This window comes from Dendrobates tinctorius, unplaced genomic scaffold, assembly GCF_039654945.1.
Source record: "Dendrobates tinctorius isolate UK_male_01 unplaced genomic scaffold, ASM3965494v1 ptg000377l, whole genome shotgun sequence".
In the NCBI taxonomy this organism is placed as follows: domain Eukaryota; kingdom Metazoa; phylum Chordata; class Amphibia; order Anura; family Dendrobatidae; genus Dendrobates; species Dendrobates tinctorius.
In genome coordinates this window covers 2,026,558-2,045,008 of record NW_027362043.1, presented here as the reverse complement: position 1 = coordinate 2,045,008, position 18,451 = coordinate 2,026,558, and the positions used below count along the sequence as shown (strand labels likewise).

The 18,451-nt window shown below is 46.7% G+C and overlaps 1 protein-coding gene across 1 annotated transcript in view; it reads left to right on the top strand.

Annotated features, from left to right (window-relative positions):
• LOC141075888 (cartilage oligomeric matrix protein-like) overlaps positions 1–18,451 on the top strand; it is a 579,419-nt gene that overhangs the window by 261,214 nt on the left and 299,754 nt on the right. Inside the window, exon 8 of the mRNA XM_073563079.1 lies at positions 1,234–1,338. Coding sequence (XP_073419180.1) covers positions 1,234–1,338 — 105 coding nt within the window. The remainder of the gene's footprint in view (positions 1–1,233; positions 1,339–18,451) is intronic.

Here is an 18,451-nt window from a genome sequence, read left to right as displayed (position 1 = left end):
TGTTCAGATAGTGGTGAACATTGGGGTGCAGAGAATAAGTGAAGGACAGAGAGAGGTGCAGTTTTCTTTACCTTTTACTTGAAAGTAGATGCAATCTGGGGTACCAATTACAGATGACGGATTGAGTCTGGCTTGCCTGGAGGCATTCAGGGGATCCACCCTGCCAGTTGGGGTTGGGGACCTTCTTTTTGCGCTCTCTTCTCGGGTCCCTGCTTCTTGTAGCTAAGCTGCGGCCCTCTCCTGCCTGATGGTTTCTAACCTGTATGGCAGACAGCATGAGCCTATATCACGGGCACTGTCCTTTTCACTGTCAGCCTCGGGCTCTTGGTCTGCTGCCATGCCTTCAGATGTTTGGTGTGGCCAGGGAGCTTGCAGTCCCCTGCCCTCCAGATTCGGCTCTCAGGGCGTACAGCACCTGCTCAGCTAAGGACTTTGGCGTCCCTTTTTATCAGCACTCTACTCTGGGGTCAGCTATATGCAATTTTAGTTCCCCAGAGCCCTTGTCTCTGCTCCTGTCCTTTCCCTCTCCACAGACCAACTGCCAACTCTCCTCTCTCACTGTCCTGTCACGAGCTCCAACTGCCTCCCGTTTCCATGACAACTCTCCTGTTTACTTTCTCAGCTGACTTTTTCTGCCTCACTAACTCCACCTGCTGGTGAGAATTTATAAGGGAGCTCCCCTTTCTGGCCTGGAGCAGGAATTGACATGTACACTGTGTTACATGGCATGGGGACCCCCCTGCCTCCAGGCATGACATCACCCCTTAGAGGGAGGCAGTGTCACTTTGGCAACCGGACTCTGGGGTGCCAAAGATCCAATAAATCTAAATGCACAATACTACAAACTGGGACCTGTATATTGCAGCCATGAAACGGGGAGCAGAGACTCCACTCGTTTCACCACTAGATGTAACTTCCTCAGGGGTCATTTTCTTTAAGGCAATAAAGGCATCGCACAGTAGCTTTAGCAACTGTATAGTCGAGCATTATATCTTTGCATGCACTCTGATAGATCTGGCAAGAGAGACAAGGTGAAGTGATATTTTAACCTTTCTTTACACAAGACTGGACAATACTTTAAAATTTCATGCCATTGCATTACATAATCTACACAGTTACATCATCACAAGCTTTATTAAAAATGATGTGAATTTAAAATCTTGGCTAATACAATAATTTTTGTGCATTTTCAATATTTTACAAACATTATTTTTTATGATCAATTCTCTGCAGTGTAAAGTGGGATGGGCCGGTAATGGACTTATCTGTGCAAAGGATACAGACATTGATGGGTTTCCAGATGAAAAGCTGCGATGCTCAGATCTTAGATGCAAAAAGGTAACGTACAAATAAATAAATAAAGTAGTAACGAAAAATATTTCAATTGTACTTCAAAATACTGGTCATAATTACTGTTATTGTGAACAGTTAAGCAAGTTAAATATGAAATGATCTCTAAAAGACATAAATTTAATGATGACATATTTCCTTGGTATCTTAGGCAAAAAAAAAGAAATATATTGTCATTTTTATTTCATTTTAAAAATGTAATTTCAAAAAGGAAAATGGGCTGATTCAAAAGTTTCAGCACCCTTGGAGATTTGTGTGCAGAGATAACTTTGACCAAGGTTTCAGACCTTAATTAGCATATTAGGGTTATGGCTTGTTCACTATCATGGTTAGGAAAATCCAGGTTGTGCCAATTTCCCAGCTTTATAAAAAAAACACCCTCCTCTAATTTTGTACCAAAAAACAGCAGCCATGTGTTTTTCTATGCAGCTGCCTAATGCTCTGAATATGAAAATGGTGGAGGCCCACAAAGCATGAGAAGATTATAGGAAGATAACAAAGGTTTTCCAAGTTGTCCATTCGAAATGTAATTAAGAAATGACAGTTAACATGAATGGTGGAGGTCAAGATAAGGTTTGGAAGATCAAGCAAAATTTCAGTGAGATCTGCTTATAGGATTGCTAGAGCGGTAAATCAGAACCCAGAGCTTTCACTTCTTCCAGGTGTCCGTTTAGTCCAAACGAAGCGAGAAGGAGGAGGCCACTGATTACCTGCAGGGCACACCCAACACAACAATGTCAGGTGACCCCTGAGAGATCAGGTGGCAACATCAGAGGAATGGCTCTGCCACCAGAGAAGAGTATAGGTGTTAGGCAGGGATCACACACAGCGAGATACGGCCGAGTCTCGCAGGTTAAAACCAAGCTCTGGCACCGGGACTCTGGAGCGGAGCGTGCAGCTCCATGTATTACTGTGCGTCTGCACGCTCTGCTCCAGAGTGCCGGCGCCAGAGCTTGGTTTTAACCTGCGAGACTCGGCCGTATCTCGCTGTGTGTGATCCCGGCCTTATAATTTTATACAGGGAAAACATTTTCATTGTGAAGAGTTTGTTCCAGTATTGAAAAACCCCTTTAGTGAGGTTGGCTATTATTTCATTTTTTTTCAAACAGAAAGGAAAGATATGAATAATAACAAACTACTTGTGAGTTATCTTTTTGACTCAACACCACCAATGCAGCGGTTCTAGCTGGCTATTGCTAACTTTGTTGCAGTGATCATGTGCAATAGAGATGAACAAATAGATCTGTCGGACCCTGGTCCAGTGACCATGTTTATGGTCTGTTATCATGAGACTTGAGTCCTGTGATCCTCCTCCTACCTATTGGCATCCCCAGCACGTTTTCTGATTAGTAGGCCTGGCACAACCGCATATGTACGTTGTCTCAGGGCTTATTATTCAGAAAAGGTGTCCAGGATTCCTTCAGTAAGGAGATTGGAGGGTTCTGGTCCAATGGCTATGTACTACAGATGTGGCAGCTGGGCCAGAATTTTGTGAATCTAATTACTCCGTTCTAACATGCCATTCATCCACTTGTCCACTGAAGCAAATCAGGAGTGATGCTTGGCATATGACTGGCAGCAGTGGTCATGTGGATGTGTGGTATCTTTGCTAGAATGGTCAAGTGGAAGTGTGGAATCTTTGCTAGAATAGCAGTGCTAGAACGACTGGAATTAGGAAGATAAGTATTGGTCTTGTATTTTTTTGCTTTAAACCTTTACCTACTACTAATTTTATGTATGTCTATTTTTCTTTAACAGACGGCTACCTCTTTTATAAATACCACCTACAGTACACACATAGAATCAAATGTACTAAATATATATACAGTATATATGCACGTGTCTGTGTCTGTGTGTGTGTGTATACAATGGGGAAAAAGTATTTGGTCAGCCACCAATTGTGCAAGTTCTTCCACTTAAAAAGATGAGAGAGGCCTGTTATTGATATCATAGGTAGACCACAACTATGAGAGTCAAAATGAGAAAACAAATCTAAAATATCACCTTGTCTGCTTTGGCAAGATTTATTTTTCAAATTATGCTGGAGCATAAGTATTTGGTCACCTAAAAACATGCAAGATTTCACAGACCTGTAACTTCTTCTTTAAGAGGCTCCTCTGTCCTCCACTCATTACCTGTAGTAATGGCACCTGCTTGAGCTTATCAGTATAAAAGACACCTGTCCACAACATCAAACAGTCACACTCAAAACTCCACTATGATGAAGACCAAAGAGCTGTCGAAGGACACCAGAAACAAAATTGTAGCCCTCCTCAAGACTGGAAAGACTGAATCTGCAATAGGCAAGCCACTTGGTGTGATGAAATCAACTGTGAGAGCAATAATAAGAAAATGGAAGACATACAAGACCACTGATAATTTTCCTCAATCTGGGGCTCCATGCAAGATCTCACTCTGTGGGGTCAAAATGATCACAAGAACGGTGAGCAACAATCCCAGAACCACACGGGGGGACCTAGTGAATGACCTGCATAGAGTTGGGACCACCGTAACAAAGGCTACCATCAGTAGCACACTACGAAGCCAGGGATCCTGCAGTGCCAGACGTGTCTCCCTGCTTAAGCCAGTTCATGTCCGGGCTCGTCTGAAGTTTGCTTGAGAGCATTTGTATTATCCAGAAGAGTATTGGGAAAATGTCATATAGTCTGATGAAACCAAAGCAGAACTGCTTGGTAGAAACAAAACTCGCCGTGTTTGGAGGAGACAGAATGATGAGTTGCATCCAAAGAACACCATACCTACTGTGAAGCATGGAGGTGGCTATGTCATGCTTTGGGGCTGTTTCTCTACAAAAGGGACCAGGACCTAAGCTTTTACTAGTAGTTCAGCCGCTTGATCCTTGTTCACATTCACGTCACTTGGCAAGTGAAAAGGTTTTAAATACTAGAGTAGGGACTGTCCCACAAGGGTTGCCGTGACGTGGCGGGATGGCTTGTACATTATTTTGATCAAAGTTATGTTTACTGAATACCCTTATTATTATTACCCTTATGCGTTATTTGCAGTTTATTTTTTACTTTTTAGTTCAGGATATTTGTGTTTTTTGCTTTTTGTTTTCAAAGGGACCAGGGCGACTGATCCGTGTACATGAAATAATAAATGTGGCAATGTATTGTGAGATTTTAATTGCAAACCTCCTTCAATTAGCAAGGGCATTGAACATGAAACATGGATGGTCTTTCAGCACGATAATGATCCCAAGCACACCGCAAGGGCAACAAAGGAGTGGCTTCCTAAGAAGTATATGAAGGTCTTTGCGTGGCCTAGCCAGTCTCCAGATCTCATCCCCATAGAAAACCTTTGGAGAGATTTGAAAGTCTGTGTTGCCCGGCGACAGGCCCAAAACATCACTTCTCTAGAGGAGATCTGCATGAAGGAATGGGCCAACATACCACAACAGTGTGTGCCAGTCATCTTTTTAAGTGGAAGAACTTACACAATTGGTGGCTGATTAAATACTTTCTTCTCCACTGTATATATATACACACACTATATATATAAAGAGCTCAATCGCACAGGGTCCCAAGGGGTACATTTCCACCTCCAAATACACAGGGGCAATTTTCTTTCTGTATCTGCCAATGGGTGTGTCTGTATTATAATATATATATATATATATATATATATATATATCTAAACCTGCAGATTCAATCATATAAATGCAGGTATGTGTGTGTTTGTGTATACTATTCTGAAAGCTTGCAGCTGATAACCATTTCACTGTCCAATTGTGCACCTTACTTTAGCAGTGTTTCTACTTCTGATTCACTGATGAAGTGATAACTTATAGTGGGGAAAAAAAGTATTTAGTCAGCCACCAATTGTGCAAGTTCTCCCACTTAAAAAGATGGGTGACAGCTATTATTAAAAAATAAAGTGTCCACTATTACAATAATTTTATTTTCTTCTGACATGATATAACATGGTACCTTTGCCATCTCCTGGGTCCTCTGTGCCATCCTCCAGCCCTCTGCCTCCACTTCATAAAGAAAATTGGCGAGTGCATGTGACGCGCCCCAGGGGCCGTGGGATGCTCGGTACCGGGCCGGTCGCCTTAAAGGGATGTGTCACAGTGGCAGTGACCCGGTCTGTGGCCCCAAGTGGTCATGTAAAATGGGTGTAATTAGATGAGAAAAGAGTTTGTATGAATTTGTGACTCCACTTGTGGTTTCTGGTCAGTGGTGACCAGCGCTTCAGTGTTGCTTCTCTGGGACAGATGTTATGATGCAGCAGAGTTGGTGAAGCTATCCACAGGCAGAGCTGTAGACCCAGAGCAGTTGAGATGAGTCTGTAGTTGGTGAGGCAGTGTGGAATGGAGGATGTAGCAGTGTTGAGTGAGGGGAGCAGAAAGAAGGTAGATGACACAAATGCATGTAGTACCAAGGGCTTTACTTAGAATTCTGGCATGCACAAATGCCAGCTTCAATGCTGCGTTCTCCAGGTGAGGGGTCCAGCCAACCTCCAGATAAGATGAAGTACACCCTTCCAGCACTCCCTGTCAGTATATACCCTTTCCTGGCCGTCTCCACACAATATGCTGCTTTCTACTTTCCTTCCTTTCCAGCACTTCACAATTATCGTTTCAGGCCAGCAGCTGCGAATCCCGTCAGACAACGCCCTGCCGTTTCTGTGATCCTTTGTAGCTTCCTTTCCAGTCGGAATAACTGTGGTAGGGGCGATGGTCCATAAAGTAACCACAGCTATCGGCTTGCTAGTAGCGCCCCGAAGTACGCTCACTAGGCTAGGGGCCGTGACCCTTTGCGACCAGTTTCTTCCTCCACCTGACATCAGTCAGCGTGGATAAGAGACCCACAGGGAGTATGCTCCAGCTGTGTCTTAGAAGAACCACCTTTCTGTTTAGGGAGCTTTCTTATAATCCAATCCATCCAGCAGCCTCTACTCTCAAGAGCTGCTCCAGACACGTCCTTCTCCTTCCCTCCCTCTGAGGGAATCTGACCTAACTTACCTGTAATTCTCCTGCTCTAAACTACGCTCTGCCCACCTCCTAGGATTCTTTGTGTTCCAAGCAGGGGCCATAAAGGGTGCTCTGCTACACTACTTGTGTGTGTGTAATGTGGGATGGAATGTGGTCGGGTGTCTCCACCTTACCTGGTTGTGGGATATCACACCTCTGGGTGAGGTGCAGCATCTCTGTGGCGACTGGACCCTCAGGGGTACCACACTCCCCCCATTGAACCCAGCACGTCCACGGGCTGAAATAAAACACAAGATTTTACCGGAGAACATACAAAAATTATTTTGGAACATTACTGCAGTAATTAACAACATAGATAATACTATGAGAAAGCACCTGAAGAGCTGCAGAACTATTTACAATTGAAAGTTTTTGGATCAATCATTGTCCATGATCTCGGCAGTTTTTACTTAAGAAAACCAACATATGGAAAACTGTGCAAAACTGGGCAAAAACTGTGCCAAAACCCTACTGGGTAACTGTTTATAAACTTTTTAATGGTGCTGTTCTCATGTTTTACTGTTGTTCACCTCCTGGGGTGATGGAAGCGTTGTAACCCTTCTGCTTCCTGGGTAAATGCTCTGGGTGTCCACTTCCAGGTGGTATTACAAATTGGAGGTACTCCTCCTGTTGAGCTCCTCCTGGTGGAGCTGGGTTGGTGGCTGCTTGTGATGGGGAGACTGCAGCCTGTTGGTGGGTTGCAGCTGGTGTTACTGCTGCTACAGACATGGAGGCTGCGGTGATAACTGTTGGAGCTGCGGCTGCTGTTGTTGAAGCTGCAGCGGTGGCTACAGGGGCTGCTGCTGTTACGGGCACCCCCTGGTTTTCGTACACAGCTGCCATCTCTGCAGGGATCCTCCTCACATTCAGAGCTTACCAGCCGCGGGCCTCCAGGTGGCGGGTGAAGGATACGTAGTCACCCGGGTATAAATCACGGCCTGGATGCCCCTTGATGAGATGCGCCTCCACATCCTGCTGGCTGACAAACAGGTCCGCAATCTCCCGGGAGTCCTGGATGAATCCGTACCCTTTTTCGATATCAAAAGTGAGGACCTTGCCCCAACCTATGGGCTCACGCCGCTCCGTGCGCTCGGCGTGGGTCAGTCTTTTTACCCGCAGGTCCCGGTCTATTAAGGCTAACCACTGCTCCTGTCACTCCCTTCTCTCCTTCGCAAATTGTAGGAGCTGCTGATGGCAGATGTCTTCCATGGCCAAGGAGTATCCCCTGGCCCTGGCCTCCAGAGTTTCACCGGTGGTGACATCCCTTTGGCCTCTGCCCACAGAGGATGGCTGCGGTACCATTACAGGCTCCAGCATTCACCCCCTGGGGGATGTCTCCCGATCCCACGCAATGTCCAGCACCACCTGGCCAGGCTTTGGGGCAGGTGGTGACCCGATGGAGCCTAACAGGACCTCCCAAGACACAGGGCTGGCGGCCATACCTGCGTCCTTAGGGTCTTCAGGATCAGGTTTCTCCTCTGCAGATGTCGGCGGCAGGGACGCTGGGGAGTCTGCAGGATCGGACCTAACTTCCCTGTAATTCTCCCGCTCTAAACCACGCTCCGCCCACCTCCCAGCACTCTTCATGTTCCAAGCAGGGGCCATAGAGGGTGATCTGCTACACTACTTGTGTGTGTGGGATGTGGGATGGAATGTGGTCAGGTGTCTCCACCTTACCTATTTGTGGGATACCACATCTCTGGGTGAGGTGCAGCATCTCTGTGGACCCTCAGGGGCGCCACACATGCGCAGTATTCCCGCCGATATCTGCAGGCCAGCAATAGCAGGGCTTTTTCCTATGGGGAGCTAACTTTGATCACCAAAATTCAAATATTGCTGTTTCCATTCTGAGCTTGGCCATGCGCTGAACTTGAAGGCAAAAACTAAACTTTTTGACTTCATGTGCAATAACGCTGCACTCAAAAGAGCAAACTGTGGGGTCCACTTTTTGGTGTTACCGCTTGCAACATTTTAGTGGAAAAATGTTTTTATTTTTTTTCTTTTACAACCTAACAGAAAAAAAGATATTTGAAAAAGGATGCATTTTCTCTTAGGGTTGGCGTATTGCACTAAATAAAAATAAATAATAAAGTGCAATTGCAACCCGGGGTCCTCTGTGCAGAGATGTATAACTGCTGCTAGTGAACAATGGCGAGACCAAACAGCAAGCAATCAACTTAAACGTATTGTGTCAAATGCCACACAGTGTGAGCGGAACTCAGAGTACCCAGCTCTGTTACTGCACAGAGTGGTACTGCAAAAATTAAGCAAACTACTAAAACCCTGTTAAACGTCACAGGGAACTAGCACGCGGGTTGAGCTCGTTCTGCAAGTAGATTGTGCTAACCGCACACGGCTAAGGCTACATTAACATTAGCGTTTCCTGAGCTGCGGAGGGATGCGCATGGCCACCGTGAAGCTCCGCCCACGGCGGCACCTCCTCCGGTCAGCTCCGCCTATGGGCGCATGACGCTGCATGCGGCCTGCGTACCATATCTTTAGCATTGGGTATGCAGGCCGTGTGCAGGTATGCGTTTGCCGGTGCATGTATCCTTTTGACGGTGCTCCGAGCGCACCATAATGCAACACGGTGCAAAAGGACCCATGCGCCGGCAAGCGCATACCTGCGCACGGCCTGCATAGCCAATGCTAAAGATAGGGTATGCAGGCCGCATGCAGTGTCATGCGCCCATAGGGGGAGCTGACCGGAGGAGGTGCAGCCGTGGGCGGAGCTTCACGGCTGCCGTGCGCATCCCTCCGCAACTCCAGGAAACGCTAGTGTGAAAGTAGCCTAATAGTGCAGATGCTGAGTCTAGGAAGAGAACACACGGGGCACTAGGTGCATGACCCTGTCGCTCCCCAGAGAAGTATAGCCTGAGGGTAGGACTTACTCGGTAACTCAACTGTGCTAAAAGCACACAAGAAGGAAACAGATGGTAAGCCAAGGAAAGTTACCCAGTCCTAACCATACCTGCCTACATTGGTACAGAGTAGTAGTATCAACTCGCATAAACCACACATAAGTGATACTAGCGTGCTCGCATGCACCGCTGGGAGCCTTTTATACACTATGCTCCACCCCAAACACTCACGCCCAGTCGGCCGAGACGTCGTCCGCGTGCCAATCCAGAGCTGCCACCTCGCCAGAGTAGCAAACGTCTGACCACCAAAGAGCAGACGCCATATCATGGACATGCTCAGTCGGGTGATCTCTGGACTTAGACTCCCAAGCGTCCGGCTGCACCTGCATATCGATGGATACCAGAGACTTGACTGGGGATCCAGCAGTAGCCAAATGAATACCACGAGCCTGAGCAAGACGCTGGGACCGACGTGTGTCCTGAGCAGTAGTGATGAGCGAACGTGCTCACCACTACTCGGTACTCGCCCGAGTATATCTGTACTCGGTGTAATTGGCGAGCACCGAGCATTTCCAGGATTACTCGGCGGGAACTCGGGTCTCCTCCCAGCATTTTTGGTGGATTATAGAGACCCAATCACGCTGCAAGGATTGTCTGCCAGGCTATGAAACGCCGCAGCCATCTTTGTTGTGTTCGTGCAGCAATTGGCTGGCCACACAGCATCATCAGGGGTATAAGAGACTGGAATCCTCCCTGCTTGGCGTATTCAGCTCCATATTGAGAGAGTCTAGGCAAAGTGGCTGCCTTCATAGGGTAAGAATTGGGGATTTATTAGTTAGTGTGGGGTCTACCATCCTAAACACTCACATCTAGCTAAACCAACAGTCCTTCTAAGGACTAATTCCGGAGTATATAGGTCTCAGTGTTAGGTAGGCAGGGTAGTGTACGTAGCGCTATACAGATCAGTGCAAGGCCTGCAGGCACTGTATGTGTGTATATAGATCATTACATACATCAAGAGGGTCCATTCCCTTCCTGTGTTCTGGTGCTGCTGCTGCTACCTGTGGGATATATTTGCGTATATAGCTAGCCCCAGGTGTTTTCTTTTTTTGGGCTGGCTGTCACTTTTGGTTAAATACAGCAGTATTTATCCCCCAAAAAATACAGGCCACACATATTTTGTTGTGGTATTTCCGTGACGGCATAGATCTGTGCGCGCTCAAAGTTTTGCCAGTTTACAGCAGTTTTTGGCCTGGCTGTCCATGTAGTTAAATACATCAGTATTTAGCCAAAAAAAATACAGGCCACACATTTTTTGGTGTGGTATCTCCATTGCAGCTCATATCTGTGCGTGCTCAAAGTTTTGCCAGTTTACGGCGGTTTTATTTTTTTGTCCTGGGGGAAACTTTACTTATATACAGCACTAGTCAGCCCAAAAATAAAAAAACAGGGCACACATTTTACAGTGAGGTCTATCTGTGACACGCCCCCGTGTGACAAAAATTGAGGCATTTTAGGCCTAACTTCCCATTTTTGGGTAGTCTGCCACTCTCGTTATATCCAGCAGTCTTTTTTATCCCGCAGTCTTTTTTATCCCAAAACTAAAAAAAAATTATACAGTCTGTTATCTCAGGCGGAGGCCTGGTGTACTGTATCTGTGGTATAAAAATCTTTGCTTTGCAGGCATATGTTGCATAGTTCTGTCTGCTAGCCTTGTTCTACTTATTATTTTGTGTGTTCAAAAATTAACACAAAATCTAAAAAAAATTAATACAGTCTTTTATCTCAGGCAGAGGCCTGGTGTATCTGTGGTGGAAAAATCTTTGCTTTGCAGGCATGCTGATCACATATAATTTTTCTCCAAATAAATCCATTTGTATTGAGCTTTTCAAATATTTCAGTAGTCCATTTAAAATGGGCAAGGCAAGGGGCAAGGGACGGGAAAGTGGACGTGATGCTGATGGTGCATGTAAAGGACGAGGTCCTGGCCAAGCTGAAAGAGGGCCACAGCAAACACCCACATCTTCGCGCTCGACCTTCCTGTCCCAAATTCTAGGGGACCGCACCACACCACTATTGAAGCCAGAGCACTGTGAAACGGTTGTTGGTTGGATAGCGGATAATGCTTCCAGCCACTTAGCCACCACCACCACCACCACTTCAACACGGTCAAGTCTGAGTAGCCGTGAATGTGGACCGGTTATTACTCACCCTGATCCTCCTTCCTCCCACCATGCCGAGTGCCCTGAGACAACTGATCCCACACTCAGACACTCTGAAGAGCTGATCAGTTTTCCATTTGGAGATTCGTGCCTCTTGCTTGCTCCACTTGAAGCAGGGCAACATGATATTCCATACAGAGATGCACACATCTTTGAGCAGCCACAGTCACAAGAGGTGGACAATGATGAGATACAATTACCGGAAAGTCAGGAGGAGGAGCAGGGTGCGGATGTGGAAGATGAGGTGGTGGATGACATAGTGACTGACACAACCGGGCAGGAGGACATGCAGAGCGAGGATAGCAGCACACATGGGGAAGAAGGCATATCACCCAAACAGGCAGGAGGAAGCAGAGTGGTGGCCGCAAACACAAGACGTGCATCCGTTCCCCATAACACCAACAGGATGGAAGTTACCATTCCAACTGTTAGATCTTCCCGAGTCTGGTTATTTTTTGAAGACTCTGCCGATAACCCCAAACAGGCCATTTGCAGCACTTGCCATGCCCGCATCAGCAGGGGTAGCAAAACTACCATCTTGACCACCACCAGCATGATTAAACTCATGGCAGCCATGCACCAGACTTTGTGGGCCGAACCCCAAGCTCCAGGAACACTGTCTGCAGGTGACAACACTGCTTCTACCACTGTTTTGCGTCCAAGCCAATCCCCAGTTCACCGTGCCAGTGAAGATGCCTCGGGCCCTGCACCTGTTGTTGCCCACAGTCAACCAGCACCATCATCAAGCTCATCCATGTCCTTGTCCCAGCCCAGCCTTCAGTTGTCTATACCCTAGTCATTGGAACGCAAGCAGAAATATGCAGCCAATGTCCCACAGGCCAAAGTACTTAATTTGCACATTTGTCATTTGCTTGCTGCCACGATGACCCATCCTGTGTAACGCGACCCGCAGGCCGGTAACTGAAATAACACGACGTGGCACCTGAAGCTGTCCTGTGTGACACGGCCCACAGGCCGGTAACTAAAACAACAGGACATGGGGAAAGGGGAAATAGTTACAATGGTGGGCCCTGCGATAGGGAAAGGGAACGAGGAGACTTCCTGCACTTCCCTGAGTCAGTGTCCCTAACGCTCCTAACGTTCCCTATGCCGGTTCCGCACCGGGCGCCGATCAGGAACCTGTCACCCTAGCACACCCTACACCTGTCCCTTGCTAGGGAGCTGGGTGGCACAGGCACTGGCCCCACCGCTGTACTAATACACACTAAGGAAAAACACAAACAGGGAAACACCACTTAGCTTTAATTTGTTGCTCTTGCTCCTGGCAACAGAGTCCACCACCAGAATGCAGCTCTCCTCATGAATCGCTGCCACCAAGCTCTGTCAGAGCTACAAGGAAATCCCCTATGACTCCTCCCACACCAGGGCTAAGACACTGCTGCAAGGAACGTGTTTCAGCTCCTTCCTCCACCAAGGATGGTTGAAATGAACACTATCACAAACACTGATTGCAACACCTGTGACTCTTTTATAGTAGAGCCAAAGCAATCACACCTGCATTATAATCATGTGCACTTAACTAAAGAAACCAGAGTGCAATGACGCTCACCACCACCGGGGCAAACTTAGAACAAAAGACACCACAGTGCAATAATCCTAATTGCCAAAACTTAAGCACAGCTTAAGAAAAAAAAAAGGTTACCTGTGCTTTTTATGTGTCCTGATCCAGCATGGATCATGACAGTACCCTCCCCTTAATGAGGGGCCTCTGGACCCTCAAGACCGCTCCTCATCAGGGAACCACCTACAGCGGGGACGCCCAGACCCAGAGTTCACCCCAGCAACTACCTGCACGTCAGGTTGATGACAAACGAGCAAAGCTGGTATTGGCAATATATGTTCTGGAGGCACCACACATCTCCGAAGCGCCGACCTGGGGAGCGAGTTGTGTATGTGCATGTTTGGGGGTAACTCAAGCTGGTAAGACTCTGCAACACACTTCCACTGGATGTTTTTTGGTGGCCACCCATACACACTCGTTCACACACAGGTCCGGACCCGAACGTTTATTGCCACTCGTTCGTTTGTCACCATTTTGAGAACTATTTCTGGGATTGACAACAGAGGCGTCCCCCTGTGTCACCACAATCACACCCCCGCACTTCACCAAGGGGTACACCACCCTCCAATCCCTTTCACCACGAGGTCTGCACCTCCCAGGGTTGGCCAATGGCGAGGGTTGTGACTTGCCCCTACTCTCCTGCAGCACCTCTGCTGCTCTCATCGGAGAGGAAGGGGTCCGTTGAAGAGAGACAGTAGTTCCTAGTGTTGTGAGTTCATTTTCCCCTTCGTCACTGAGGTCTGGTGAACTCCCTATTCTGGTGAAGGAAGGTAATGAGCCTGATTATCAGGCACCTGAGTCTAATGAGGATGACTGGCTGAGTGGAGTCACTGACTGGATATAAGGCTGCCGACGCCCTTCTGCCCTGCGGGTGATTTCTCTGTGGACTTCTAGGACACCAGTCTGATTCCTGCTTCCCTAAAGCTAAGTTTTCTGCTTTGCCTGTTTGCATTTATGTTTTGTTTTTGTTTTCTTTGCTTTTCTGGATTCTGCCATTCCCTGCTGGGATGAGCTGAATCTCCTTTTGCTGGTTGCTCTGTCTTCAGAATATTCCTGAGTACTGACATAGCTTTTTTGAAGCCTAGCGTCTTCAGGGCCTTTTTCACTGTCAGTCTGTTGGCTCTTATTTTCATAGGGTTTTTCACGGATTGCAGACAGCAGCCTTCCTGTCCTTTCCTATCTAGGTAGTTTTGGCCCCGTCTTTGCTCAGTCTATCTTTCTGTCTGTGTTAGTGTTTTCATCTTGCTTCACCGTCATTATATGTTGGGGGCTGCCTATTGCTTTGGGGTCTGCTCTGGGGCAGTTTAGATTTCCCCTTTCTTTCTTTAGGCCTATTTAATTCTCCGGCTGTGATCGAGGGGTCTAGGGCATCGTAGGAACCCCCCACGGCTACTGTTAGTTGTTGTGATAGGATCAGGGGTCTGCAATTCGATAGCTGCCAACCTCTCTGGTTTTCTGGACTTAGCTAGCATTTCTGTTTTTGCCTCCTACGGTGACTCAATCATAACAGAATCACCCGCCATACCGCAGATCCTAGGGTACTCAATAGCAGGAAAGAATTGTGTTTAAAAAAAAAAAAAAAAAAAAGGTGTGTGTATATTCTTTCCTCTATATCTCTGAGGCCGGAGGGGGAATTTTTTTTTTTCTCTCAATGGAGATAAAGCAATTGTCTGATCGTGTGGAGCAGCTCGCTGCGGAAGTGCGGGGAATTTCCTCCTACCTTGCTCGTTCACATGCTGTTGAACCAAAGATCCCTACACCTGATGTATTTTTTGGGGATCGACCTAAATTTTTGAGTTTCAAAAATAATTGTAAATTATTTTTTGCCTTGAAGCCTAACTCGTCAGGGAGCTCCACGCAGCAGGTTAAAATTGTCATCTCTTTGCTGCGTGGCGATCCCCAGGATTGGGCGTTTTCTTTGAAACCAGATGATCCTATTCTGACTAATGTGAACGCATTCTTTCAAGCTTTGGGGTTGTTGTATGACGAACCTGATGCTATTGATCAGGCTGAAAAGACCCTGTTGGCATTAAACCAGGGTCGAGATTCTGCAGAGTTGTACTGTCAAAAGTTCCGAAAGTGGGCGGTCCTTACTACCTGGAATGATAATGCCTTGGCTGCTCTCTTTCGGAAGGGTTTGTCAGAAGCCGTAAAAGATACTATGGTGGGATTTCCTGTTCCCTCTGGTCTGGACGATTCTATGTCATTAGCCATTCAGGTTGATCGGCGTTTACGTGAACGCAGGATTGCACGAGAGGTGTTGCCACCGGTTGAACAGACGTCTGAACCTATGCAATGTGATAGAGTTTTGTCTAAGGCGCAACGTCAGGAGTTCAGAAGGCGTAATAAGCTGTTTTTTCTGTGGAGATGCCTCGCATATTATTTCTGTTTGTCCTAAACGAGAGAAACGCTTTGCACACACGTTTTCTGTTGGGGGTGTTCAACCTAAGTTTCTTCTGGCAATTACTCTGATCTGCTCCCTGTCCACATTTTCCGCCAAGCCTTTTGTGGATTCGGGAGCAGCGCTAAACCTAATGGACTTGGATTTTGCTAAACGTTGTGGATTTCCGATGACACCTCTGCAGACGCCTATCCCTTTGAGGGGGATTGATGCTACTCCTTTGGCTAAAAATAAACCTCAGTTTTGGACCCAGGTAGTCATGCGGGTTGCCCCAGACCATCAAGAAAATTGCAGATTTTTGGTGTTGCATGGTCTGCATGATGCCGTTGTTCTGGGGTTTCCCTGGTTGCAAATTCATAATCCAGTTTTGGATTGGAAGTCTGTGTCTGTGGTGAGTTGGGGTTGTCGGTGTGCCTTTAGTGAGGCTCCGGTTTTTTCCACCTCTCCTCAGTCGCATGATGTTCCTGACTATTTGGCGGACTTTTATGATGTATTTAGTGAGAATGAGTCTGCGTCCTTGCCTCCTCATAGGAGTTATGACTGTGCAATTGAACTAAGCCCGGGGTGTAAATTTCCCAAGGGTTGGCTCTTCAATTTATCTGTACCCGAGCACGAGGCTATGCGGTCCTATATTAAGGAGGCGTTGGAGAAGGGTCATATTAGACCATCCTCTTCACCCTTAGGTGCCGGGTTTTTTTTTGTGGCCAAAAAGGATGGTTCTTTAAGGCCTTGTATTGATTATCGTGCCCTCAATAAAATTACTATTAAATATCAGTATCCGTTACCCCTGATTTCGGATCTATTCTCTAGAGTTAGAGGTGCTTGCTGGTTTACCAAGCTTGACCTCAGGGGGCGTATAATCTTATCCGCATTAAGCAGGGGGATGAATGGAAGACGGCGTTTAATATTCCGGAGAGACATTTTGAGTACCTGGTGATGCCTTTTGGGCTCACTAATGCCCCTTCTGTCTTCCAGTGCTTCATGAACGATATTTTCCGAGACTTTGTCGATAAATTTTTGATTATCTATCTGGATGATATTTTGATCTTCTCCAAGGATTGGGAGTCTCATGTGGAACATATTCGGACTGTGTTCAGGATCTTGAGGGAGAATTCCCTGTATGTCAAAGGATCGAAATGCCTTTTTGGAGTACAGAGGATTTCATTTTTGGGATTTATATTGTCTCCGTCAACTATTGAAATGGACCCGGCCAAGGTACAGGCCATTTATGATTGGGTTCAGCCCACTTCTTTGAAGGCCCTCCAGAAGTTTTTGGGTTTTGCTAATTTTTATCGGAAATTTATAGCAAAATTTTCTAGTATTGCCAAGCCATTGACTGATCTGACTAAGAAGGGTGCTGATGTGTTGAATTGGTCTCCGGAGGCTGTTGCTTCCTTTCAGGAGCTGAAGCGAAGATTTACCTCCGCCCCGGTTTTGCGGCAACCTGGTGTCTCACTCCCGTTCCAGGTAGAGGTGGATGCTTCTGAGATTGGTGCAGGAGCTGTTTTGTCCCAAAAGGATCCTGTAACATCTAAAATGAATCCCTGTGCTTTCTTTTCCCGAAAGTTCTCTCCATCTGAACGTAACTATGATGTGGGGAATCGGGAACTGTTGGCCATGAAATGGGCATTTGAGGAGTGGAGACATTGGTTGGAGGGAGCTAAACATCAAGTTGTGGTCCTCACTGACCGCAAGAATTTGATTTACCTAGAGTCGGCTAAATGCTTGAACCCTAGACAGGCTAGGTGGGCCTTGTTTTTTACACGTTTTGATTTTGTGGTCTCTTTTCTTCCTGGGACTAAGAATGTCAAGGCAGACGCCCTCTCTAGGAGTTTCTTTGCTGGTTCCCCTGTGGTGACCAAGCCTGCTACCATCTTAGGCGAAGGGGTAGTTCTTTCTGCCATCTCGCCTGATTTGAGACTTGCTCTGCAAGAGTTCCAGGAAGACAAACCTGAGCGTTGTCCCAGTGGAAAGTTGTATGTTCCTGACCAGTGGAAGAAGAGAGTGATGTCTGAAGTTCATTGCTCTGCATTGGCTGGTCATCCAGGTATTTTTGGTACTAGAGATCTGGTGAGTCGCTCTTTTTGGTGGCCCACCTTGTCTCATGATGTCAGGAATTTTGTGCAGTCCTGTGGGACTTGCTCCCGGTCTAAATCTTGTTCTCGCTCTAGTGGGTTGTTGATGCCTTTGCCAGTCCCCAGGAGGCCATGGACCCATATTTCAATGGATTTCATCTCTGATATGCCGGTCTCTCAAAGAATGACTGTTATTTGGGTGATTTGTGATAGGTTCTCTAAGATGGTTCATCTTGTACCACTCCCTAAGTTGCCATCTTCCTCTGAGTTGGTGCCCCTGTTTTTGCAACAGGTGGTTCGCTTGCACGGGATTCCTGAGAACATTGTATCTGACAGAGGAGTTCAGTTTGTGTCTAGATTTTGGAGGACTTTCTGTTCCAAGCTGGGAATTCAGTTGTCCTTCTCCTCTGCTTTTCACCCTCAGACCAATGGGCAGACAGAGAGAACAAACCAGACCTTGGAGTCGTATTTGAGATGTTTTATTTCCGCTGATCAGGATGATTGGGTTTCACTTTTGCCCTTGGCCGAATTTGCTTTAAATAATAGAGCTAGTTCTGCCACTTTGATGTCACCTTTTTTTTGTAACTTTTGGTTTCATCCTCGATTTTCTTCAGGGCAGGTGGAGCCTTCTGCCTGCCCAGGTGTTGACACTGTGGTGGAGAGAATGCACCAGATCTGGGACCAAGTGGTGGATAAGTTATCTCTCTCCCAGGAAAAGGCCCAGCGGTTTTCCAATCGACATAGGACCATTGGTCCCCAGTTTAAGATGGTGATATGGTGTGGTTATCATCAAAAAATAATTCTATGAAGGTGGCTTCTCCTAAGTTTAAGCCTAGATTTATTGGACCTTACAAGATTTTGGAGATTATTAATCCGGTCTCTTTTCGTTTGGCTCTTCCTGTCACATTTAAAATCCATAATATGTTCCATAAGTCCTTGTTGAAGAGGTTTGTTGAACCAGTTG